The sequence below is a fragment of the Diachasmimorpha longicaudata genome, chromosome 2 (assembly GCF_034640455.1).
Source record: "Diachasmimorpha longicaudata isolate KC_UGA_2023 chromosome 2, iyDiaLong2, whole genome shotgun sequence".
NCBI lineage: Eukaryota > Metazoa > Arthropoda > Insecta > Hymenoptera > Braconidae > Diachasmimorpha > Diachasmimorpha longicaudata.
Window position 1 is genome coordinate 6,329,285 of NC_087226.1, and position 27,859 is coordinate 6,357,143.

The 27,859-nt window shown below is 36.4% G+C and overlaps 2 protein-coding genes and 1 long non-coding RNA gene across 13 annotated transcripts in view; 2 read left to right on the forward strand and 1 right to left on the reverse strand.

Moving 5' to 3' along the window:
• The first annotated feature begins 138 nt into the window (after positions 1–138).
• LOC135172555 (piwi-like protein Siwi) lies at positions 139–7,371 on the forward strand. Its single transcript, XM_064138674.1, has 8 exons — positions 139–257; positions 1,588–1,775; positions 1,973–2,413; positions 2,671–2,856; positions 3,026–3,479; positions 3,673–4,028; positions 4,463–4,865; positions 5,147–7,371. The coding sequence occupies exons 2-8, from the start codon at positions 1,602–1,604 to the stop codon at positions 5,794–5,796; spliced, it is 2,664 nt and encodes an 887-aa protein (XP_063994744.1). The 5' UTR covers positions 139–257; positions 1,588–1,601; the 3' UTR covers positions 5,797–7,371.
• Positions 7,372–9,761: 2,390 nt separating this feature from the next.
• LOC135172551 (serine/threonine-protein kinase MARK2-like) overlaps positions 9,762–27,859 on the forward strand; it is a 52,286-nt gene continuing 34,188 nt past the window's right edge. The window contains exons 1-3 of one of the 11 annotated variants that reach the window (XM_064138665.1): positions 22,340–22,767; positions 26,045–26,114; positions 26,185–26,775. In XM_064138665.1, the coding sequence (XP_063994735.1) occupies positions 26,353–26,775 (423 nt within the window). In that variant the 5' untranslated portion in view covers positions 22,340–22,767; positions 26,045–26,114; positions 26,185–26,352. Of the gene's footprint in view, positions 9,781–12,946; positions 13,090–22,339; positions 22,768–26,044; positions 26,776–27,859 lie in introns of those variants that run through there. The other 10 variants (XM_064138664.1, XM_064138668.1, XM_064138669.1 and 7 more) reach the window with 10 other exon arrangements.
• LOC135172581 (uncharacterized) lies at positions 14,741–22,325 on the reverse strand. Its single transcript, XR_010301134.1, has 3 exons — positions 22,191–22,325; positions 15,843–15,892; positions 14,741–15,185 (listed from the first exon to the last, which is right to left on the reverse strand). It is a non-coding gene; the product is annotated as an uncharacterized LOC135172581 (long non-coding RNA).

The following is a 27,859-nucleotide window of genomic DNA, read 5'->3' on the forward strand; positions in this document are numbered from 1 at the left end:
GAAGCGGGTTTGATGCAAAAACTTACCTCAAGTCGAATTCAAATTTTTCGCGGCTAATCCTTTTCAACCAGTCACGTGTCTAGAACGTTACCATAGGATGCCCCCCTTTTTGTGTTCCTCGTTCGACTAGACCGCGATACCGAAGCCGGCCGGTCTCATAACCGATCAGGGTTACAAGACAAACTGCTGATGTTAAGCTCGGGACAGCTAACAAAGAAGTCTTTGTTCGAAGTTTAAGGATTTTTCCAAGCCCTTTGGTAAGTTATCAGAAAAATATGAAACATTTTTTCCTATCAAACAACTTCAGATTCGTAAAGTCTAATCACGACGAAAACATTCCTTCGTGGGCAATTGCACGTTTCGTTTGATTGTGTTGTTCGTTATGAGCGAAAAACAAGTATTTTTTATTCAATTAAAACGTGCAACAGTGATGTTTGTTAAAAGACGGAAATTGTTTGTTAAAAGACGGAAATTATGAGTTTTGGAGACGTTATTGTTACAATTTAGATAGAAAATTCAGTGACTAGTTTGGTTCACCGCGTTGTCGTTCTCCTTTGTAACTGAGTGTTCGCTTACCTCTCGTCGGTTTTTTTTGCGTAATCTAGAGCGAAGCCTACGATATAATCAGATTCGTGGAAACAAACATGACGAGGATCAAAAGAATTTTCGGGCGATTTTTTTGTCCAGTCCTTTCACCCAATTATTTTGACACTTTGTTGCCATTCTTTCTTGAGACTTCCACAGGGGCTCGACGATAAATAATTCGTATTCATCTTATAGCTGTGCTGGCAGCTTTCATAAATTCCGTGGATAAATAAGAGAGTAAAGGGTTTTCTTCTCTGTACTGCGCCACAATGATATCGTAAACGTGCGTGGACATGTAGACTTCACGTTGATATTAAGATACCCAAGAAATAAAACTCTACTGCCCAATTTTCAGTCATGGCCTCTTACATAAACTAAAGGAATCCGAACGAAAACTAAAAGGTCGCCAAGACGATAATATATCGTATTGAGAGATGCTCAGCATACCCTCAAAATAATGGGTCGACTCGCACTGTATCAACAAAAATTAATAAATTCGAGCAATACGAAACCGTCCAAACTACATTCAAAGAAGAGATGATTCATCTCCATCGTTCACTTTGTTTATGTTCTTTATGGAACACAGCGTAGTTAATTTTTTAAGCCAAATTAACGGGTCCAGAAAAAATCTTGGATGAATACAGTGGATTCATTTATTTATACTTTGTTTTATTCAACCTAAATGGTAAATAGCTGAATTCCACGCAGAAGATGGAGACTCGTGTTTTTGGGTAGGGGATTGCACGCATGAATATCGAAATTTAAACTGTTACTTTGACTTTTCACTAACTATCGTTATTTTTAATCTTCGATAAAGTTTTTTTTTTATCAAATCCGTATTTCCATTTCTGATGTTTATAATTCCGAAGCGAAAGGGTGTGGAACTTCAGGGATTATATTTAGTAGTTCAGGCACTAAAAACAGAAACTTGAAATTTACGCAACTTCACTTCCATAATTCATACAAAGCAATGAATATTTCTCTGTTATTGTTATATGGCAGGACATAACACAAAAATGGAAGGAAAACCAGTGGGGAAGAGCCGAGGACGATCTCGTGGAGTTCCAGGCGCTGAACAACCTCCGAGAGCTGGTCAAAGTGCTTATGGACGTCCTGCAGTTGGAGGTCTGCCACAACCAGCGGTCCTACCACCCGAGACGACCCAAATGGGCCAAGCGGGAATACGAGTGGTAACACGCTATATCATAATCTAATAATCATTCATTTTCATTTAGGAGTTATTGCTGAAATCTTCCCACTTTTCGGGCTTTCTACAAATTTTTGAGGAACGCTTGATAAAATTAACGCGAAAAAATATACCGTTTTTGTATTATTATTATTCAATTCCTACTTCTTCACTTTCGCGTACGTTTTCACCGTTTTATAGAGTGTCGGACGTTCAGTAAGAGCACCAGCGCCATTCCCTGCATCTGGCAGAGAAGGAGAACGTCAAAGCGGGCCATCAACTCTACCCCCCTTGGAATTGCCATTGCCAGGTCCTGGAGGTGATGCTGGTGCCAGTATGGGCCGAGGTGCCTTGAGAGGAAGGAGAATAATTAATTCTGAGATTCTGAACACTCGTCCAGATCATGTGGCCGCATCTAAGAAGGGATCTTTGGGATCCTCAGTTCTCCTCACAGCGAATTATTTCAGGGTCTTGGAGAAGCCAGACTGGTGTCTCTATCAATACAGAGTCGATTTTAACCCTGAGGAAGATCGTACAATTATAAGGAAAGCATTATTACGTCAGCATCGTCAGGAGTTGGGATCATATATTTTTGATGGCACGGTTCTTTACACATCTAACAGATTTACAGTGCCTGGAGAGGTAAATGAACTGCATTTTGATTTTATAGGATTTTTTGAATGGTAAAATAATGCTTTAAACGTCATAAGGATTAGAATGATCGTCTTTCGGGTTATCTTTAAATAATTTCATTACCATCGACAACTGATATAATATAAATCATATGGCAGGTTCATCTTGTCAAGTTTGGCTTTTATCGACATTTGATCGACTTATTGATTTCTTTTTGGGAATAATGCAATATATGAATAATTCTCCTTTCCCTTTTTTTGCTGCAGAATAAAGTATTCTTTTGTCGACGTACTACAGACGATGAGAATATTCAAATCACACTCAGACTCGTTGGGGACATGGCCAGAGGAGATCCTCATTATCTCCAATTCTACAATATTTTGACGAGGAAGTGTTTAGAATTACTAAACCTTCAATTGGTTGGACGCAATTATTTCGATGCAAAGGCTAAGGTACGCCCTTATATCACTTTTATGTTTATGTATTTTTTATTTTATTGTCGGTGATTATTAAATTGGGATTAAATTTTTCGAAAAATTGAACTATCGTCAGTGCACTTGGAAGTGAAAAAGGATTTTTGAAAAATGGAATTAGTTTCATCCCAGGAAAACTCCTTTGCAGGTCGAGATTAGAGAGTATCAGTTTGAGTTGTGGCCTGGTTATCTTACATCGATTCGCCAGCACGAGACTGATATTCTTCTGTGCGCGGAAATTAACCACAAAATCATGAGGCAGGAGACACTGCTTCACATTCTCCAAAGAGTCAAGGAAGAAAAATCTCACAATTACCAGGATTCTTTTAAAGCCGAAGTTATTGGTCTTACAGTGCTAACGAGTTATAACAATAATACCTATCGTATTGATGATGTTGATTTTAATCAGAGCCCTCAAGGGACTTTCCATTCAAAAAAGGACAACAAGGCCATAAGTTACATGGACTATTACAAAAGCCGATATGGCATCGATATTCGGGTCCCCACACAGCCACTTATCGTGACACGATCCACAGCTCGTGATCGTCGTGCTGGTAAAGATGAAGTCATTTACTTGGTTCCTGAATTGTGCAGAGCTACAGGTAATTTAATTTCGTGTTCAGTTTCAATTTTTTCGGCATCATTAATAATTTTGTGTACCAACTACTTAATACAAATCAACTAATGAGATATTTAAGCCGTGGAGTTATTTCTGCAATTGACAGCTCTTAGCTTTTCACGTTAGCAATCAATGTAATTATGAAACTAATTATTATTATTACATTTGACTCCTAGGCCTTACTGACAAAATGAGGAATGATTTTCGTCTCATGTCTGCATTGGCTCAGCATACCAGAGTGACACCAGACAAACGCATCGACAAGCTCCTCGCATTCAATCGACGATTGAATAATACACCAGCAGTTCTAGAGGAATTCACAAATTGGAACTTGAAACTCGATACGCAACTTGTGAAAGTTCAAGGCAGGCTGTTGCCAAAAGAAAAAATTTGCTTTGGTAATAACAGTTTTGTGAACGCAGAAATGAATGGAGAGTGGACCAACGCCATTAGAAGCAACAGTTTGTACCTAACAACTGAGTTGAAGCAGTGGATTGTGGTGGTACCGGAGAGAATTGCTCGTGACGCTAAGGTGGGTTAAACAAAATAATGGAAGAATTATGAATGAATCGTTGTGGATGTCCACCAAAACATCAAGCCGAACTTCGGATTTTCTAATTGCGGTGGTAATTTTAGCACTGGCCTATATTGCTGACGTGTCGATAATGAAAAGAAAATGATAGAATTGCCAATATCATTAGAAATGATTGTTGTTGTTACGATTTTCCTAGACTCGCTCAGATTTATTACGTGAGAAGAGATTGAGCTGTTTGGCGAACGTTTTCATTCTCCGGAAATACGTCAAAATTAAAGAACATATAGTGATTATGACATAAAGTCAAGCAAAGCCCCCTAAACTATTGCGGTAAGAGTATATTGAAACTCTGTCGCAATCCTCATTTTTTTGCATAACGTTTCATTTTTCTTTTATCTGATATTAATTTTCACTATTTCCCTTGTTTTCAGAGTTTCGTGGGAGCAATGGCTCGCTCCACTAAAAATTTCACAATAAGCGAGCCCAAGTATATTGAACTTCGCAACGACAGATCTAGTTCCTACACCGATTCCCTGGAAAACTGTTTGAGCAGATGTAGCCCTCAGCTTGTTATGTGTATCCTCATGAAGAATCGTGCTGATGTTTATTCAGCAATTAAGAAAAAGCTGTGTATTGATCGACCAGTACCAAGTCAAGTAGTGACTGCTCGTTGTTTCAATCCCAAGGGAATCATGTCCATTGCAACAAAAGTTGCTATTCAAGTGAATTGCAAAATTGGAGGTATACCCTGGACAGTGTATATTCCCCTTAGTGGACTTATGGTTGTGGGATACGACGTTTGTCATGATACAAACAAGCGCGGAACTGATTTCGGTGAATATAAATAACTTTCTTTCTTTTGTTATTTAAATTTTTTATTTTCTTACTTTGAAAACATTAATTCAACATCAGTCGTATAAAAAAGGGAATGATAATAAAGAGAAGGTTGATTTGCAGGTCCCAAGTCTGATAAATTGAAAAAAAAAACGTGTTCAGAAAAGCATTGTTTATACAAAAAAATTGGTGGCAATGTAAATTTTGTAATCAATAGCAATACAAATATTTTAATACTTGGAAATAATGAAAATGTTAATATGATGTTTCTATATTTCAAGGGGCTATGGTGGCATCCTTGGATGCGAAACTGAGTCGCTACTTTTCAGCTGTATCAGCTCACACATCTGGGGAGGAACTATCCAGTCATCTGGCTACAAACATGATAAAGGCACTGGAAAAGTACAAAGAAGTGAACAATGGTAGTCTCCCAAGTCATATAATGATTTACAGAGATGGTGTTGGGGAGGGACAGATTCCGTTTGTCGTGGATCATGAGGTTGTCAACGTGCAAGAGGCTATTAGAAAATACTATGGAGGCTTGCAACCCGTTAAATTGGGATATATCATCGTCAACAAGAGAATCAACACAAGATTCTTTGCGGGAACCAGCAATCCTCTACCAGGCACAGTGGTTGATGATGTTGTCACTAATCCGATGAAGTATGACTTCTTCTTGATTTCGCAGGGTGTCAAAACGGGTACTGTGTCACCAACATCATACAGTATCATCTACGACACACTTTCACTGGATCCAAATAAGATACAACTGTTGACATATAAAATGACTCACATTTACTTCAACTGTAGCACTACTATGAGAGTTCCAGCTCCAGTGCAGTTTGCTCATAAACTTGCTTTCTTGGTGTCACAGTCAATCCACACACCACCGACCAATCCATATCTCGAAAGCCTTCTGTACTTCCTGTAAATAATACGGGGCCAACAAATGATAAGAAGGAACAAAATTATTTTCACTATTTGACTAAGTATCTTTGATTTTAGAGACGGCGGGAGTAATGAAACTGAACCAATTTTGGGACCAAAGATTAAGTGAAGAAATCGATTTTCTTTGCATTAGTGATTAAAGGGAGAGGACAAATGCTTTCAATGTATTTTGAAATTTTCTCATTAATATTGATATTCACCTCTTTTATGTTTTTTATGCAAATATCGGCATGAAGTTTTTTTTAATAAGTATTTACTGCTGTGAGTAGGTTTTTGCGTCAATTTATCTATCAAATTACGGTACCATATTCTTTTTTGATAATTCGTGAATGATGACATTAATTTGCCCTTTATCTACGATATTTACTATACGCTCTGGGTTGTGCATAAATTTTTGTGAAGCTCTTTAAGGTATACTATTTTAATAGTATAGTTCATAACAAGAATAACGTGTGTTTGAAAACCGGTTAAGAATAACTTTAAAAGAATTGATATATAATGCAACTATCATGGCAAACATTCTACGCGAATTTCAAATACATGTCATTTTTTTAAATTGCACCCCTTTTTATTTTTACTTTTAATTTTGGACAAAGAGTGATTTCAAGATTATTCTAGAATGGCAAAAAACGGAATAAAAACAGTACTCACTATGGCAGTTGAATACTGTTAATATTTCCCTGTATGCAAAGTGACATTTGAATGTCTGTGAAGTGTTTTTTGGACAAAAAAACAAAATGAAAGTCTGACACAAATACACCGAGAAAGCACAATGGATTGATTTTCTCACATTATTATTATTATTCAGTAGAATGTTAAATTCTTTGATTTCAATTTTTTCTGCATACAAGCCAACTGTACCCTCTGATTTAGATTATTTAATCTTTCATGAATATTTGATGCCAGCAAAAAAACTGGAGTTTCTAATCATTTGACTATAATAAAAAAAAGGTGAAGAACTAAACGAAACACTCTAAATTACAATTTTTTTCCTGGTGAAAAAAATTGTACAGAACACAGGTATCATATAATTGGATATTCTCTTAGATAATATGTTATAGTAACGAAGTGACTTTGTTTGGAAAATGTATGAAACTCCCATTCCTCTAAAGAATGAAGAAAAGTTCATTCCGATTAATTTGACGTTTATTAGTTAAGCATTTGAAAATGCTAAACTGCGATGGACACTTCCATATTTTCAAGTTATACTTGTAACTGCCAAGCGATAACTCCCGCACATTTCATATTTTGTACTTTATAGTATGATTGAAATGATAAAGAATCATTTATTTAGTAAAAAAAATATAGAGATTAATTTATTTCACCCATTGCGTCTCTTAACCCTGTTCTGAAAATCAATTGTGCAAAGGATTACTCAATACTTAATTTTCATTATCCAATTCTTTATATCTTAGCTGTAATAGTTATATTTGAGAAATTGCGTTTCTCACTCAAAGTATTGTTAGGTTGAGAAATAATATTTTGTTTATTTAGTTTTCTGGGGTTGCAAAAAATTATACTGGCAGCGTAAAGCTCTTTCCACAACACGCACCCGAGATAATGCTGCTCGGTTTCATAACAATTGTAATAACTAATGGATTCTCTCAACAGGAGTTTTTCGATTTGAACAAATGTCAAATTGGCGGGTCCCTTCGAGCGTCTGTCTCTCACATCGTGCGCCACCTCCCTCCAGCACATTCTAGATCCTCCATCATGTTGTAAAAAAGCTCCGGGTAACCGATGGAAACAATAAAAGGTGAAACCACCGAAGTTCCTTTTTGTTCCTCTTTGCACCTTCAAAATTTCCTCGTTCTGCCACTCAATCCAAAGCCAGTAATATATTTCTCATCAAATAAAGAACAGGAGCGCGCGTACCAATACCCCCAGAAAATAGTTGTCAGCGCCAAAAGTTACGACACTCGCCGCATCGTCTCGCCCCGACGTTACGGTAGCCATATTGAAAAATTAACAGTGTGTAATGTCTGCATGTGGTAATAGGTGGGGGACGTTTGTTAATGTGGTGTGCATTTCGTTCGTGAAATCTGTCACAAATGGGTAATTATAATAATTGTTATGGTTAAACATAATTTCACTGATAACAGATAAGCTGGTATCGATGATTATGTTCGTGTGAATATCTTGAATTCACAATGTAACAAAAAATATTTTTTCTCTCAATGTTGGAGTAAAGTGACCGCGGGGGCGGGGGCAGTTGGAGCCCAGGCGGCCGTTCGATCGCGGGTGAAGAACGGGTCTTGTGTCAACTGTGGATACGGTTTCGCCTGCGTATTTCCGTTCTCGGCTTCCTAACATCTTACAATACTCCGAAAATTCACAATCCAAGTTTTCCCCGACCTCCGATGAATCGGATAAATCGTACATTTTAGTTGAAACTCAAGTGAATATATTTTTACATCATCAGTGAAGTTTTGTTCTGTTCTTGTTCTTCTCAGTTCATTTCTGTTGATTTGACCGAACTCAACCGACTCCGGTGAAAAAAAAAAACTCTCTCATAAAACTATTTTTTTGTCAATTGTTTAATACCATTGGGAGTTTATTATTTTTCACTCCCATGGAACGAGTCCCGTAATCGTGAAATGCTCGCTTTCTAGGTTACTAACCAGGACGTGCGGTTATTATCATTATTATATCTGGGATTTGTGAGTTTTTCGAGGGATATTTTTGGTTTGCAAGTGTTTGATGAATTGGATCAAGTGAGTTTGAGGGTTAAGGTGGAGTTTTTTGAGAGTGCTATCGGGCGCTTTCAGGGGATATCTGAATGTGTCAAGCCCAGGAGGGACTCCAAATCCGCCCCCGCGACAACTGTTACCGCTGTTGGTTTCACTAGAGCATTGAGACATTGAGGAGACGTATATAAATTCATAATTCATATATGTCAATTCGTATTTTCTTATTATTGACTATGTAAGTAGACGAATATATAGCGCCACATTCGTTTAGTGTAAAAATACACAGATTTTATGCCGAGTATTGGGCCTTTCGGGCTGCACATTTTTAGTTAATTTTTTTTTCATTGATTAACACTTATTTTCAAAATTTTTTCAACGGTGATTGAAGTCAATACTTTTTTCACCTCTACTCGTTGTAGGGAAATTTAAAAAATGGGGTAAATATATATGTAATGTTCGACCTCGAAGGACTCGACTGCGAGGTCGAGTCAATGCTGAACAAGTTTCCAGTCCCTTCACTTTCAGCTGGAGATTCTGTTGCATAGACGTTATTCCCTTGGACCTTTGAACAGATTTATGAGCTAATCTCATCCAGCATTGTTAAAAATTGAGTAAAAATAGTAGCGACTTCATGTTGTCCCGAGAACACAATTATTGTAATAATGGAGACGATATGTTTTTGGTGGAAACTCAAGTTGTAGTTAAAATTTAATGACATTGTGTCCTGAACTTGACATCTTATCATTTCATTAGCGAGCAAATTTAATATTCTGTATTTTCAGTTGAAGTTTTTTTTTCCCCCAGGAGGAGTTCACATTTTCTCTGCCAATTCTCTATATTCGGTATCCTCTGCCGGATAATAAACGTGTTTCGAGATTGAGTCTAACTTTCCTCATGATTTTCTAAGAGTTTTTGTAGCGAGTTCAAGTTTCTCCGACGATCTTCACGTTTCAGTCTAAAGTTGACGACGATTTTTTTTTTCACTGAGAGAGAAACCACGAAGAAGGTGGGCGGGTAAATAAATGAACGAGTCTCTACAGACAATTGATTTAGAGAATTTCGAATGACATACAATAGGAAACTCGATAATTCGGTGCAATTGTCAAGCAGGATATAACGTCAAGCCCAATCAAATTTGGCAACGGAAATCGAGTGATTTCTTTCGATTGATCGGAAGAGGGGAAGAAATGAGAGAGGTGGGGCGGGAACGTGCACCTCAGGGTCGTCTGACAATTATCGAAGCAAATGGGTTCACCGACACGATGAAAATTCTACAGGTATACCATTCTGACGAATTTTCTCATTTCCGTGAATCCTTACTTTTAATCGTTTACGCTTTTGTACGATTTTACTGGTCGCCAGGAAATCCTCCTGTGATCGAAGTGGTCTTTCATTAGACCGTCTGTCGCTGACAACTGCTTGTTACCCTTTCGCACTCATCCCTCAGCGGATGTACTGGAGAACATGACAGTAATTACGCAATGTGGGGTTCAATCAATGAAAGAATGCAATTTCGGCTTTTCAAGATATTCTCATAAATAATTGAAAAGGATAATCGATGAGAGAGAGGTTTATCAATGTAAAATGTAGATTCTGCGGTTGACCAATGAATATTTTTGTAAAAAAAAATCCATTCCCTCCAAGAAAGTTTTCTGATAAATTCTGTAAAACGTATATCCTATTTCTAGTTCATCTATCGGCCACAGAATATTAATATAAAATGGAAATTAAATTTTTATCACGTGCATAAAGTTGCACTTTGCGTATATTCAGTTCATGCCATAAACTTCCCACCAGCTGAAAAACACTTTTCCGCATTCATATCGAAATATAAAGTTTCTTTAAAATATTTAAATAAATTGTGAAAATAATTTTTTTATAATCTACGTAATTAATTTATTTGATGTAACTTCTAGGTCCATGCAGAACCCTTCTTTTACGTAATATCAACGTGCAATAAACTATGAATGAATTCTGGAGGAATTAGCGCGCTACGTAGGGGGCAGGAAGCAGCGGACATTGACTGAAAAAATTAGTTTTATCAGACAAATTCTATTTGAAAAAACGATTATCTGGTCGCTTATTTTTAAGTAAACATGATTTTTTAGTGAATAGCACTTATTTCTCCTTGAGATGCAATTTATTGAGAGAGCAGAACTCCTCTTGAATTGCACTGTATTTTCTCTGTTGGAAAAGTGAAAATAGTTCACCTCTTTCCAAATAAACAATTACTGTTTCCGGGAATTCATCGATTTACTCAAAAAGAAGTGTTTCCTTCGATCGAAGTAAATGCATTTGAACAAGAAATTATTCATATTTAGCGAAAGATTTTATCGGAAAGTGTCTAGTTGTTTGCAACAACAATTCTATTGACTTTTCCATTACCAGTAAAAATGTCAAATGACAAATGCCGAAATGTAGTAAGTGAAGGGAAATAATTATACCTCGTTTTCTCATTGTAAATCAATACTAAAGTTGCTCTAAATTAGTGTCAAATTGTAAAGGTCAAACTATCTCGAAGGCCTGGTGCATGTGCACCTGAGTAGATAACAAATGCACGATCTAGACACCATGTTCCACCTTCCACACTAATCAGATAACAGAAACTGAGCATTCCTCTTGATGATTCATCCGGATACAAAAATTATTATTCTCTTCAGTTTAATTTAACTCTCAGTAAAAAGTCAGATTGCTCTTATCAAAAATTCATAACATTAAGAATTTAATTCCAAGTCAAATGTATGGAGAAGAGGAGTTTAATACTTATGCAGTGAAAAATATGAGAATTAAGTTGAATACGAAAGCGTTTTGGTGAATCAGCAGGAGAGTGTTATACTCTTTTCCAATGTGTGGTCATACGCGGAAGGAAGCTGACCTCCTTTTAAAACTCAAAGTCTGGCCTCAATCAACACCTATTCAACTTGCCTCATCAAGTGATGCATTCCAATTGAAAATACGTCAATGAGGTTCATGTGCACAATAGAGTGTGAAGGGTTAAGGGTGAAAACTGCACAGTTGATTGCAAAAGTCCAAAGTTTATTAGGAATTTCAAGATTGTTTTGTGTGCACTACCCTTTCTTCTTCAATATAATGAAGCAACTTCCAATTATTTCGAATAGAGAACTCTTTCATTCCTCATAATGTTTCGCACTGCAGCAAATTTTTCATATTTTTCCCAAGTTATTGATATTGGTTTTTGCTAAGCGGTTGAACAAAATGATAGCCTTGACTCATGACGTTGGGTAGATGAATTAAAATTAACAAATATATTTATTAATCCACGTAAATGGGGTAGTTGAAGCAAGATCGTTTGGCGTTTTTTCGTGCTTTTTCAAATACGGAAACTATAAATGATTTTTTTTTCTGCGTAATATTTTTGTTTTTACGTTTTTACCTTATCTCAGGACTGTCCTGGTGTATCTCGTCAATTTACTATTTTCCTGAATAGATAAATCATTCCCAAAGTGCTCCTGCGATATTTTTATAGTAGTCAGCCATGAATTGAACAGGCCCACCGATGACTGTACATTTATTCATTTCTAGTAATTTTATTTCGAACAGTTTTATGTGTCCTATGAGATCATTTCAAATTTTTCGAATTTCAGATCGTTTAAACTTCAGTAAACATTATTTTGGAATCAGTAAAAGAATGTTTGAAAAAGTCAACCAACACGCATATACATGATCCTCATTTAGCTTTGTATATTAAAAAAAAACATTGAAATTTCAAATATGTACGATGATAATAATTCCGTTTGTTAGTAAAAAAAAACAAAATAATAATGAAGGACACATTTACTCAGTTTTGCGTGAACTTCCGTGAGTCTTTACGTCGAATTTTTCTCCTCGTACTGTCATATCTGCGTTTATGCACTTTCCATCAAAACCATCGTAAGATTTTGATGTTAAAGTGTAATGAAACACTCCCTGATGCAATCACCGTAGCACGAAAGCCGGCTTTCGCTTTTTCACCAGTAATTATAACTATTTTTTTTCTATTCTGAACTAAATATGGATGGAAGGAAGCAAATTATATTCAGAATTAAATTCATAACCTTGATAAACTTTCCTCTTTGAAATATTCATTAACTTCCCGACCTGAAAGAGGAAGTTGCTATAATCAACCTGAAAATCGGATGTGTATTTGTTGTAATTTTTCCCAGTTCCTTGGGTTTGTAGAATCTTCCTGGCATTTTTTTGAAGACATACATAAGTACAAATTCTCCACCGATAGCTTTTCAGCATTGAAAAAATATTTTTTGAGTCGATACGAATCAATCGAACTTAGAATTAGCACATAACTTAAATTAGGAAGATAAATATGTGAAGTAAATTGCTACAATGGATGGCTACTCATCCCCTACAATCCAGCTCCAATAACAGTTAATCGAATGTTGTAGGAATTGATTGTTCTAATAAATTGTTCATTCTTTTTTTTTGCAGGCGTAGGGGCAGAAGCTGCAGCACCGAAGCGCTGGAGGGTTTAAGGCAGTAATCCTGGCTGGCCTACAATGTACAATACCATGCGGAGCACACTGCAAACTGTTCCCGAATCCGTGCCCGCCGACCGCGTTACAAACTCAAAAGTAAGTCCCAAAAACACTGAAATCATTTTTTCCCTGATATTCTCATTCATTTTGTCTGTTGGTTAATTTTCTTTGTGAATAGTAAGAAAGAGAAGTATGAATTTCCCGACACGTTCAAAATATTTTGCGACTATTCTGGAGATGATGAGAATGAGAGGAATTCATCAAGTAACTTTTATAACTGTGGAAGCCATTGGATCGTCACAGTAGCGACTGGGCATTTACACACGTCGATGCTGTAAATCGATTTTTTTAAAATAATATCGCTCCATGAATTCACCTAAATCTCTGGATTTCCGAAATCGTTGCAAATGAATGTAGAAGGTTTCCAACTTGTCTCGTTTGAGGACTTCATAACTGAATTATCATCATTCATTGCCAATTTTGTGATAGTGGATTCGTCATCCTGCTTTTTCAAACGGTGTTTACGTTTAAGGGTTTGGGTACTCGATGTTATGTTTATCGAACAAATTTAACTGAGGTGTGATCTGAAAATCCATGTTTTTGCGTCATTTACATAGTTTTTATTGTACTGTTTGATAAGTCAAAGATAACGGCAATTATCCTAGGTAACAATGACGTTAGCTTTCCTATTTTCGCTTTGTTACCAAGCTTGATGGATTGATATTCATTCCGAGGAATCAAATATTGACTCTAAATGTCGTTGTTATTCACAGCGAAATTCGACATTGAGTAGGGAACCAAGGGAGCATTTACTTTAAGGGAGATCATATAATTTTAATTCATGGAAACGTTACACCGTTGCAATTTTATCAGTGTTGTTTAACGTGCCTGAAGCGCCTTCTAATTAATTAATATCATGGAGATGAGAGAGACACTTTCAAGTTATTTGTAGGAATTCGGGATAATATTGAAAATTCATCCTTAATTAGAGTAATGAAATAATGTGAATAGAAATGAAAGAATTTGATACGATTAAAGTCTTTTGGTTCTTAAATCATAGTCACAAATTAGTCTTCTTCCAACAAACACAATGGCAAATCAGTTATCGTACGAAAAATCAACCCGAGATTATTTTTCTAGCTCTTGTGTCGTCATCATAGAAAAGGTCTCTCGCTGAGCATTCCTAAAAATACTAAATTACTGGACAATAACCTGATTAACAATTTCATCACATCGCTCAAAATTATCAAAGAAAAAAAAAACGACCTTTGTTTCATCAAGAGTCTTCTCACAATCCAATGATTTCTTCTAATTATTCATTGATCTCAATTTTGATGCTCAACTGAGCGACTAGCGCGTGACAATTTTCGTGATAAATCATTCAGGCTAATAATTCATTCTCCGCCCCTTAGCCTTCTTTTCCATTGTGAAATTTCCTCTCCAGATGAATCAACGCCCTCCCCCGACATTTAAAAACCCCAAGCAATTTCTTGTCCAACATGAATGTATAGAGAGAGAAATCGTAATGACCAGAATAGAATAGACAGTTCGATTGTCTTCAATTTGTAAAGCAGAAATTTTCACAACAGAGGAATATTGTGCATTTGATTGGGTAGTTCACAAGCGCAAGGCACGTGCTGTTGATATAATACAAACACTTGTTAAGGATATTCAAGTATCGTTCACAGTTTGCTACAAACCACATTATAAATTCTACCATTTCCAGTCATTAAATTTTTCAATTAAATTCCGGGAGAAAAATTGAAAACAATGATGAATATTCGCACTCATTAAAATGATATTGTACATAGGATTATTTTTTTATATGTGAAATTAACGTCTGGTAGAATTCTGCATTTTTTTATTTTTTTCAAGTTGTACAATATTTTCCAACAATTAAGTATCGAAATTTAAATTTGGGTCTGCAATGTCTAAGTAATAAAGTCATGCTAAAATGTAAAAAAAAAAAACTGTCAAAATACTGGAATACGAGTAAAACTATTCAACTGAAAATACTTTCAGTTTGATAATCTGACTGACAGAATTGTATGTGCTTCCATCTTCTGCTGTTAGATGTCGCACGTTGTACTTGAAGATGTAGAACATTCATCACTCAGCTCTAAACAAAGACTCTTCAGCTAGTCTAGGCATCCCTCGAATTTTAATCGGTGTATGAAACTCTTCCCTCGATACTGTAAATTCAAAATGGATATGTATTTTTTTGTTCAGCTGAGCGGTAAATTTCCGCTAATACAGCACCGGTTGGCCATAACCGAATAAAAGTATGTCATCGAGACGAGGATAACGGGAAAATAACGCGCGATGCACAGGGTTTTCATTTGAACAGCGAAGTGTTTTGAAGCGTACGTGGGGAAGTCAATTTCTTCACATCTCGGCAAATATTTGGATATAATATTGATACGATAATACACGATTTCAGGCGAAAACGTCAAGACTCTCGAAACCAAAATAAACTTTAGAGGTTTTCTCCTGAAATCTCTCGTTTTCGATATGAATAGACAATCAGCTCAAGTATCGAAGCCCAGGAATATGATTTTTCACATGTAAATTTTAAGAGATTGAAAAATCTGTGGCAAAAAATAATTTCACTTTTTTTTCATTAAAAATTTTGCCACTTTCTTTCTAATTGTTACACCTGAAAAACGTTTCGTTTCGTTTCGTTTCTTTTTCTCGTGTGGATATAAATAGGTCTGAGGAAAGGTGTCTAGGCCTCAATATTATTTTTCTCCGTATCATTCGCAGAAATTTACGGGATCCAAGTCTCGAGGACAGGGACAACACGGGTAACCATAAATGGTAACGGGTCGAGTTCCAACAACCGGACTCACCGTCAATTGCTCCACAGGAGACGGCATATCTATGAGCTGTATCCGCCCATCTACCAACAAAATAATATTTTTTATATCATCCCCGTATGGTAAAACATTCGTTGACGCTGGAGAAGTTTTCTTCTTCTTGGATTATTTTTTTCTTCTTCCAGTACTTTTATTTCAGATCCTCGACTGGTTTGTGGGGGAGGGAAAAAAACCTTAGGTGGAAATCGATCGAAACATCTTAACCCAGTAACACTTTACCGACACGTCTTGAAAACTTTCGTGTTAGAATCGGTATTACACACGTTCTCTAAAGGTTTTTGGGAATGAGGATGGGCGGTAACCCGGCGATAATGACTCCGTTCGAATTCTGTTATCACGCACAGCTCAACGCCTTGATTAGGGGCGAAAATTGAGAATTTGCAAGTCCTTATGGTCGAGGACATTCTTTGCGAGAATGTGGCAGGATTATAAAATTATGTTTGAAGCGGAGAAGTTGATTTAGTAGAGCTTTTCAATGAACTCTATTCGATCAGAAAAAGGCTCTTGACATTTCCAATCAAACGCATCTGTTCCCGATGTGTTCTCAAGACTCCTGGGAAAGAGAAAAATCAGTTGCGAAGGGATAAATCGGGTCAAGTCGATTTTGCCTTAATACTTTTAAATGTTGATTTTTCGGAGTGATAATACGCCGTGAAAAATCCGAAACTGAACGAACGATTAGAGAGCTTTTGTTTAGAGGCAGAATATTAAATTTTGTATTTTCTCAACTGAAATTATCTGAAGGAGACTCCACGTAAATAACCGAATTATCTCATTTTCATAGTTGAAACATGAAAATGGTGGTACAGGGGCAAATGATTTACTTGAAATATTTTTTTCATACTGAACTAGTCACTGATTTTTTCACTGATATTCTCTTGTCTTGTGTTCCTATTTCGTTATGACCCTTTTAGTCCAGTCATGTAAAAAATCGCTGATATCAACAAATTGCTCATAGTTGCAACTGGAACTACCAACCAGGAAAAGCACATGACAGTACGAGCGTGTTATCATGTGCATATCCATTGCATCTACCCGTAGAAATCATGAACGATTGGGCAACTTTCAGCGGCACTTCGTCAGCACGATATGTGTACGTGGACTTAATGGAAATTTTCCTTAATAATGAATAGAGAATTTCATTATTGATTAGCATTGATTAGCAATAATTATTCTGTCTTCAAATAAACCACTGACCTACTATTTGTTCGATCGCCCTCTATTATACTCAGACGATACTTATCAAGATTTCAAAAAATCGCTAAACGGGAATAAAATATTTGGTTCAAGATGTTATACTTTGATTGATACTAAGAAGTATCCGGCGCTCAATTTTTCTAAATCAAGCGGACACCAGACCGCTTTAATAAATAATGACTTTAGCACGCAATTTCAGTACATGACAACTGGACATACAACTTAATATCTGATCGTTTAAACATGTCACAGTTTAATATAAAATGAATTCAACACACGACTAATTTTACACAACTACTTTCACGATAAATATTTCTATATCAGTTTTATTTAGGAATTTTTGTGAATGTTTCGTTGATCAGAAAACAAAACAAACTCAAATATGAGAAAATAGTTTTGCACTAGGAAAAAAAAATAGAATCAATAATCGATATTTTTGACAGAACAAAATGTGTTTTGAGAGTATTTCTTGAAGAAATTCCCTCTCCCGTTAAAGTCCAGGTCCTAATTTTTTAATTTTACTTAATTAAGTCACTGGAAATTTGACATTTTGGCTTTTAAATTATCTTAACATTTACCGTGTGAAAATGAAACTCATAATGTGGTAATTGATAAGTTGGGGTGAAAACATTGAGATTTATTCATCGTCGCGCCAGTTGCAATGGATTTTCTACGTTATCAATATACCTTATCATCAACGTAATTTTCCGACGCTAAATCACGTTATATGTCTGTCTGTCTGCTTCATACAAATAAAGAATTGTTCCCTAGTTGTTTGAATTTCATGAAAAACTAATCGCGTGAAAGTAGTTATCTGCAGGTTTATAGGCAACTCTGGTGTAAGTAAAATGTCTAAAACTGTCAGGTAGTTAAACACACTTGTAAAAATGATACATACGTATTCGCGTCAAATCCACAATGCGGAAATCATTCGTTATACTAAAATTGCATAACTGCCGTTCACGTACCGAATACGAGTTGTTCAAAGGATTTACGGGCTTATTGTCTCAGGGAAAATTCACCTTTAGTGAATTTAAAGTCTTGACAAATTGGACTCATGTTGAACAATCTCCAAGATTATTTGCATTTACAACTTTATTCCTGAATACTCTGGCAGATATACGCATTCATAAATCTGGCCAATACCCCACACGTTCGAGTAATTACTGCATCAATGAATTATCGAGACATTTGAATTTTCAACTTGAGGATAGTTAACGTTGTAAATTGTGGAAAGTAAGTGAATATTCTGGAGTTTCTCAACAATTCTCCGCCGAGCAGTCGGAGATCTACTCATAGTTTATTCTAATACTCTTCCTTTCTTCACATCAAATTTTCTGGTTGATCTATTTCCAGTACCTCATTATATCGAAACGAATAGAAACTTTTCAACGAGTGGTTAAGCTTCTAACGTATGAATACGAGAAGGAAAATACAGTTCAATACTTTCTTCACATAAAAGTCAATCTTCCGTTTATTCTCCATCTTTAATACCGTTTGAAAAGAAAAACTTTATCACTCAGAAACTCCCACTGTTCAGAGTTTTCCATTTCTCCAATTTCGACAAATTCTCGGAAGTTTAACCTCATTCCATGTTGAACTAAAAATATGTTCACAATGTGCAATCACCTCTTAACAATAGTATTAAAATAAAAATTATATTCCTTTATCAAGTATTTCATCCCGATATCAGAGACTAGATAAAGAATATTAGATTCTCTTTTGCACGAGAAATTAATCAATAAATCGAAGGACAACATTTGCATGAAACACTTTTGTCGTACAGGTTTTCGTTTGGCTTTACCAAGAGATCTAAATCTCTCATTTATCAGTTAATCAGGTCAGTGAGCCACGATGAGGGCAGTTGAATCAATGTTTCAATGAATTGGGCCTGCAATCACTGGGTTTATCATATTTGAATAGTTCCATGGTATTTGCTCACGCATTGTGCTAATAATGGTCAACAATCATGAAATTCAATTACAATGAGTGCCACAATCTCGAAAGCATCCGGGAATTAACTACAAATTTTCCCTCAGATTATTCACTTTGGATGAATGAAATAATTCCGTAGTAATCACTTTATTGTATCTCTATCAGGATGACCCTAAAATAAAAATTCTCATCAAGTACTTTTATACTCTTTCCAAAGACGAAGAAAATTTCTTTACATCCAAAGTTTTCTTGTCTGAAGTTCAAAACTTTCAAATGTAGACCACTTAACTTGGTTTCAGAAGTTACTTTTACAGTGCACGCAATTATTGCATTGTCAATTTCTTGGTGATGAGTTTGTTGGTTTCGAAAACATGCACTTGTCAAAAAACTTTCTTTCTATCAGTGCATGAAACGTGGCTATCCCCTTTAGAATAGGGCCGTTATAAGGCTTTATTGCCTAGGCTCTTTATTTGTCCATCGTTGCTCCCGCTCTTGCCTCTTCTGATTGTCATTCATCACCATCACCATGGGGCATCTCTTCACTTTATGAAATTTGTCGACTGCTCGGTAATTTTTTAATGAACCGACGTTCCCAAATTCCAGTGTAAATGAAATATTGTAAAAAATTTTGCAATTGACACGGAAAACTCAGACGATGACCTTTAATAGGACAATGGTACATTCGCTGTCAATGTCAGAGAAACACCTGTTGATGATTCAGACCAAAAAATTCAAGAATTGTTGACCTTCAGTCATTTGTAGACTGTCCTCATAACGGGGATTCCGGGAAATATTTTTCTTTGAGGGTGGGTTTACTCACAAATACAAAAGCACCAATTGAGCTTTCGCGGAGGCAGGTTTCTATCCACAGGGGGAGAAATCCCTGAAAATAAACTGCCGCGTTACGAGAGTATCCTCATGTGCAATACGTTGGAATTCGGCCACTTGAGTATCTCTCGTGTTCTCACGCCATCCAAAAACATTCTATAAATCATAAAAGTGACTCTGACCTGTGTATAATTGTCAACTATCGTCACGTCAACACCTGCTGATTTAAATTTCTCAACCCGGAGAAACAAAAACATTATGATAGAAGGAAATGAATTGAGGTCAGATGTTGGTCCATTCAGAACTCAGTGTCTATCATCTGATTTAATTTGAGATATACAAATGAAATTTCCTTTTAGTCGTATGGACTTCTCCTGGGTTTCTACGATTTGTTTCCATTCGACCCGTTCCTGTCTTGGATTTACCATGAACCAAGGAAAAACCTCACCCTGAGGGGAAAACCTTTGGCCAGGTACACATGTCTTTTTTTTTTACGAGACTCCTGCTCGACAACGAAACCGGGAACTTAGAGAGGTCAGAATATATAAATTGCAAGACCGACGAAGGAAGAATGGTTTGTGATGTTTTGTGAAGCACTTCATTCCGGAGATATACATAAATAATTTTGTATAAATATTTTAAATCTATAATTTCGAAAGGAATTATTTCTCTGCGTTTTCTTTTTCACGTTCTCGGATTGCTAAGAAACATTTTAAAACTCATTGGAAGTTATCATTGACAATGGACATTTCCGGAAGGATCATAAAATGTCTTTAAAAATAATGAACCGTGGCTTTGCAATGAGCAACGTAATTATCATTACGGGATGAAACACAAGTGACACAATATTTCTAAGCGTCAAACCACAGTCAGGCGAACCGTATTCTTAAAATAAGAATAAACTGGAACATGAGGTGTCGTCGTCTGTTTCACTCTGCTTTACGTATGGCAACACCCGATGAGGTCATGTCAAGGATGCTCAAAGAAGAGTTCATACCCTCACTCCATTGTGTACATAAATCAGTGTTCCATCCCTTGTGTATTACATAACATCGGCTGTTTCACCCTCAATAATAATATGACCGGATAATAATCGACCCAATTATCTATTCTCATAACAATAACGGTCCCCTGCGATCTTCATGTTCCGCAGGTATTCTACATTTCTTTAACCTCGATAGCCATATTAAACAGGAGAAAATGCGTTAAAGAAAATAATTGCATAAATATGTCAATTGCTATTCGATAGCGATAAAAGGGGAGGAAAATTCAATAGGACTTGACAAAAAAAATTTAGAACACTTTGTGAACGAAGTGAAATTCAATAAAAGATGGGAATCTGACATGACATTTTACGTATTGATACGTAAAAGCATTCTGTAAAAAAAAATAACCACCCGTCTGACTCACCCCTAAGGGAACAATGAGAGTCCACGAGGGATTTTTTTGTCAAACTTGGCACGATCATTTGTTCGTACGACAGCTTGAGAGAAAAATCTGATTAGTTTTTAAGCTTAAGGGGCCATTCCTCGTACTAAGTGAAATTTAATCAATTTATCTAATAGCTTTTAGCTTCAATTGTAAAATATTTTAATACAAAATCATGTGAACCGATTCGAGAACTCGGTTTCTCGATAGAAACGAATTCTACATCTTTCAGATAAATAGAAAATTTCTTGGCGTGAGATTCTTTTTTGTAGCATGAGATATTGCACACTTAATAATTTTCTAGCCACGACTTTCTCAACACGAAAAACAGGTACTTCTCAAGACCTATTCTATCCTCGGTGTCTCACAATTTTTCGTATATTGTTCTCCCTCCAATAACCAAAGACAACAAAATGCAACTGATGCGATAATAGCCTCCGAAATAATGTCAGCCCCCCAAGTGTCTGAAAAACACCTGCTCCCATTGAAACATCCTGCTGACACTATTCATCCCCTACCTCCCCTCATCCAGCAATCATTATCCATCTCTCAAAGATCGATGAAAACCTTCATCAGCCCCACCCACTCCCCCATTACCCAACACGTAAATACATCAGAGTGTCACAAGTTCCCTCGGCTTTTTAATTTTCTACTCACTCAGCGAATCAACCGAACATTACCGAAGAGGCTCATCAACACCCAACACACATGCAGCATCACCAACCGCCAACATACCCACAACCACGTGGACAACAGCATAAAAATCGGTATAGAATGAAAATTCCTCTGTAGTGGTGAGTGGAAATGAGAAGAAATAGCACAAGCCCACATCATCACATCATCCATCCTCTGTACACCTACACATTCTCATGAAGCCCCAACTGGACATGTCCTCGTTACGCACATAGTACTGAGAGACAGTGTTAAGCTCACCATGACTTCACAGATGATCCACAGATGCCGTGGATACACACACAGATGAATCGATGAATGAGAGAGTGAGAGAGAAAGAGTTGAAGTATCGTGACTGTACTTCGGTATATTACTAGCTATTGCCACTGTGGCTTTACGGTGCCTGTGTTTGAAGCTTGGGCTGTTTTCATGCCTGTCCCTCCAGGCCGATACGATGACGGGCCGGGATACCCCCGCCTCGTACGTATTCGCTCAGTTACCACGAGGCCCGCGATCGAGCAGCACACATTGTAAAAGACTGCCAATTTAAACCAACCTCACCGTTGCGAGGCGCTACTATCGAAATAGACTGTTCTTTATCATTCCTTTTTTTTTTCATTCTAACACTAGCATTTACCAAGACTTTGTACAAACACTGAGGTGTTTTTTTTTGTTTCAAATCGGTTGACTTCAATGAGTGGCTAGGTGAGACGTGATGTGAATTGTTGATTACTGTGCTTGGATGTCAAGGATCTGATATTTTGTGGTGTTTATATCGATATCGATGTCGATTCAGTGCTGTTGATATTTCAGTGGATCACAAAGAGGTTAGAAAGTGGTGGGTAAATGTTTTTGGGAGAATGGGAAATGTAGGGCTGACCAAACGTGTACCTGATTTTATGTAGGGCTGACCAAACGTGTACCTGATTTTATGTAGGGCTGACCACATGCGTACCTAATTTTTTGTAGGCCACTGTCAATATTCTGACCATTGGGGCGAAGTTTGGCAGTGGGGGATCTTTGGGGAGCGAGGTTCATTAACACAAGTGATGGATGATCGGATCTGGTGAGAGGATTGTCGTTATGTATGATCATATGAACAAGGCTCCAACGTGGCGTGACAGGGGGTTCAGAGGGTGGGATGCACACCGGTGTCACGCTAGGCCGTTGTTGGGTTACGTGTGTATGAGGCTTTCTGAACTGTAAATGTGCCAATGCGAAGTTAATGCTAAGTTGGTTAGGCTAACGATATTAGGAAGTCGAGGATATCGTGACCCCCTCGTGTCGATTGTCGTTAGGGTCAGGGGTTAATTCCATAATATTGAAAATTTTCATGGTATTTTTGAGGCTCGAGGTAGAGGAAAGGAAACATAGATTTCTGTAATTTAAAATGATGATGGAGATGTCACATTGTAATTATGCTTTTTGCCTCTCTAATGAGTCCTCTGGGGCAGTAGCGTCAGCAAACTGCTGTATTTTGGTGAGGTAGAGACGAGAAAAATCGCTTCAAATAATTCTAATAGAAATAGCTCTGAATTTTATTTTGAGGAAATCTTCGAGGCGCATTCACATTAGATGTCTTGTCAACTAATTCTATTACTCTTCTTTTGAATCGCTTCTATTGTGGTGATTGAAGTAATTTGAACCGTGAAGTTATGAATTTTAATCTGATTCAGTAGCAGTTACGTAAGAATTGAGAAGTTCATGCTAAAAATTTGTACTACCTCATTACGGTTAATTCTACATCAGAGGTTATTGTAGCATTAATACAATTTGACAATTTTAGAGATGCGAGTTTGCCATCTTTTATCAGGTGTCACTAATGAAAAAAACAGTGGATGTTTATTTCTTATAACAATGAAAATTCAGATCTTTAAATTTTCCCTTTAAATTGTCTTCTGCTACATTTATTATTTCTTTTCTAAGAATCATTCCATTGACTCATAAGTAATGAAAAACATGACAAAAACTAATAATAAATGATGAGGATACCTAATAATTGCAGGAAAAACCGCAAGTCTAAAAATTCATATACATTCAGTACAGGGGTTCCTTTTCCTCAAATGGAGGATTCAGAGGAAGTTGAAATCGGTCAGAATGTTCAATAATTTTATTAAAGATTTAAATCAAGTTCCAGAACCGAACCCCCATGCAGAAATTAACCTATTGACTCTTATTAGACAGTTCATAAAGTATTTTTTGACGAATGGACGTTTATAGGTCGGAGTCAAATGTAGAATATTCGCGAGGATATTCGTCGGAAAACCTTCTGCGGATTTTGATCCTTCCTAGCAAGGGCCAAACAACTAATAAACAAATAATACTTTTGTATTGGAAAAACCATTTGATAACATAAAAGTCAGGGAATTGAGCTTGACGAGTTGATTGCGAGGACTTGTGGGTGGTGCTGGTCAATTGAACAAACTAAGCTTGGGTTACAGAGCTGGATACGAAATAATTGACAATTATTCATGACGTGTGTTGCGTTTACAAACTATCATTTTCATTTTTTTTTTTCATCTTTCAATTCACATGACCAATGGAAATGATTGCAGCTTTGGAACAAATGGTAGACAACATTTAAGGTCGACAATTGACGACATTACAACTCAATGATTGTGATTATAATTTTATCTCGTTTGGCGCCAAACTGATAACAATGGAATATTTTGCATTAATGCCTGGGTACTTTTTCATGATCATTACTACATTAATCATAATATTCGTCAAGAATAAACAAATAAAATACAATCGTGAATCACAATAGACATTTTAAAAAATAAGTAAATAATTGTGGAATTCAGATTAACGAAAAATGATTCAGAAATTACTTATTATTTTTTTCGTTTGAATTTAGTAATCAGGGAACTGAGACGATGCAAACGCTCTCAACCAATTTTCTATTGATATTTTCCCTCATTTCGTGAAACTCGAAGATATTGAAAACGTCTTAAGAAAAACATTTATTCGCGGAATGTTTTCACATGAATATATTAATGTTTTCCGGCCTTGAGCTATTGTTTACAGTAGTAGATAAAACAATAGATATTTTCGTTGATTATTTTTATTTTCTAATAGAAGGAAATATTTTCGAAATTTTCATTGATGGGATATGAAAGGGTCATAAACATCGGGATTTAATCCCCTCTACAGGCAGCAAGATTTATTTCCTCATACACTCTATTCCATTGTTGTTCAATGGTACATATTTTATCTGAGTTGATTATTAAATCATCTTCCTAATGAGTGATTTCAAGGAAAATCATCAAGACATCTCTCTGATGTCAAATTTTTATATACTTCAGATTAAAATCTCTTGACATTTGTCGGTAAAACCCCTCATTCTTGGGATAAATGTATAATTAATGTCCCAGTGGAGGTTTCTTTTTTCTAACATTCTTCCACTACCAGTTGCACTCATTGTATTGGAAGAACAGTAATGCGCATATTCATGAACGAAGAACATTGCAAATTGAACTGTAAGGCGTATTCATTGCATGAGAATGTCGCAATCGTAAATTTACAATTTCATATTATCGTTATTTGACTCTAACAACATAAAAAAATATTCTCAATGGACAATCTCGTACTCATAAAAAAGACAACGTTTGTCTTTCAGTAGCTCGACCATTAATTCTAATTTTCATAAAATAACTGAATGTTCCAATACGCATCGAAAATTCGCAACGACCTCGACGCCTCGAGAGCCATTAATTTAATCCCACTCAATATTCAAATTATTCGGAAACAACAAACGACGATTCTCTATTCTTGGAATTTCGAGAGAAAAAAAAAATCAACGCTCATATTTTTCCATTTCAGAAAAGATAAAACCCAAACTCACGAGTAATCAATACCAGTACAAGTGACACGCCGTGTGTATCATTAACGGTTACAATGGAAATGAATAAAAAAAAAATATTTGAGTAGATTCAAGATGACCTTTAGAGGCCTGCGATAAAGCATCAACTCGAGTCAAATTACCAACAGCATAAACGTAAACAAAGAGTCTAGTTCTAATTGAAAAACCTACTCCAAATCCTCGCACACTAATCAACAATTAATTGAGGGAGTGAAATTATATAAAAGCCTTGAATTTATTCTACGAAATTCAGGATACATCTTTACCCTGGTGACTATAGAATTACGTCATCGCTGGAGGTAGTCTCCAAGCATTGGTGTTCGGTATGTTCGACGCTGGTTACCTGTTCACGTGACCTTTCCGGGCTAACGCAATTCCCTGGTTAAACCCTAGGCTTTTATCGAGCGGCCATTGAATAACGGACATCACTTAAGAAGATTATTACCAATAAGTTGAAGTGCATGGCATAACCTCAGAAAAGCCTCAAAAGTGTTTCTACCTGTGTCTTCCACGATCAAGACTGATTGAAACTGAATGAACTGAATAAAAAAAATATCGAAAATGTATGTGATGGAGTCGGGTGGTCGTCACGTTGCTCCAACGTCCAATCACGTGAAAAAGGTTGGTTACAAGACGACTAATGATCGTAGCAATGAGCGGGGTAATAGTGGTGATACTCATATTGCTGCAACTGTTAAAAATACGGTGAGAAGATTGTTACGAAGAACAAAGAGTCATCGGGACACACCGTCTGTTTATCAACCGTCAATAACATCTACGAGTACCAATACTACAACAACAACAACGACAACAAAGCCCACAATTGACTGGGTTCCAATGAAGCCAAGTAAAGCAAGGCCAAGAGATGATTCGAATGATGCTCCTGTCAGAAGATCACACCCACCGCCAGCACCATCATCCCAATATTCAACAATTAGGGGAAATAGTTGTGCCAGTAGGAGAGAATATAACGAAAAACAGCAGGTAAGGGAATACCAGTCACTTTGTCTGGTTGAGGAGATGAATGTTGTTGGCATGAGTCAGATCTACTGCGGTTTTATGCGATAGTTCTCAAGCGATTTTTTGTTCATTTATTCTATACGTGTTATCTGAATTTCCTGTGCCCTTGTCACACAAGCGATGACGAAAATCTGGTGGGGTGGGGTGTATTAACATATTTTGATAACATTTCATGAAATAAATGTGGAGATATAGGAAAGTTCACCGTCGACTTTACCGATATCCAACGATATGATTCCCATTTTTTATTGGATTTTGCGTCAGCCGATAAAAATTTTCATCATTTATTTAGTTTATTAATGATATAGGAATTGTTTCAGTGGCAAATGTCACATGTGTTGTGCGATGAAGATATGATATGAGATCATTGAATATTCGTGACGCAGTTGCATGTCATTGAATATTGTGGCAATGAATCTTCTCATTCGTTGGGTTATCGTTCCTTTTTGATTGGTGAATGAAGAAATTATCAAATTTATGGATCATTATTTCAGAACGTTGAATCGCTTTTTTCCAGCGTGAGAAGTTATAAAAGTCAATGAAACGGTTTTCAAATCATAAAACTGATGACGATGATTATGGAGTCACTTGGTCTAATAAAATACTTCAAGTTACGGTTATGACGGTCTTCAATTCCGTCTTAAAACCTTCGCAAATATCGTATCGTTAATGAATATAATATCTTCACATTGTCTTGACGTTTATGGAATTTCTTAGAAAATTTTGATTATAAAGTGCTAAAGTGATTTGTCTCCTCTTGTGGAAGGAAATTCATTTTTCGTTATCACTTGAGTATAATCAGTTCTTGAGAAACACCGGGGATGATAAAAGGCCTCGTTTGAAGCTTCATCAAACATAATATTTTGGCTTGGAGGATCAACAACAGATTTGTGTACGTTTAACTTAAAAAATATCACTTTGCAAAATTGCTTTTTTTATTAGTTTATTTTGCTGGACAAAAATATCATGCTATTTTAGTGAGACATTTGACTGATTGGAAAATTACTGCGTGGAATAGAATATTGGAGAAATTGCAGACGCAACAGGT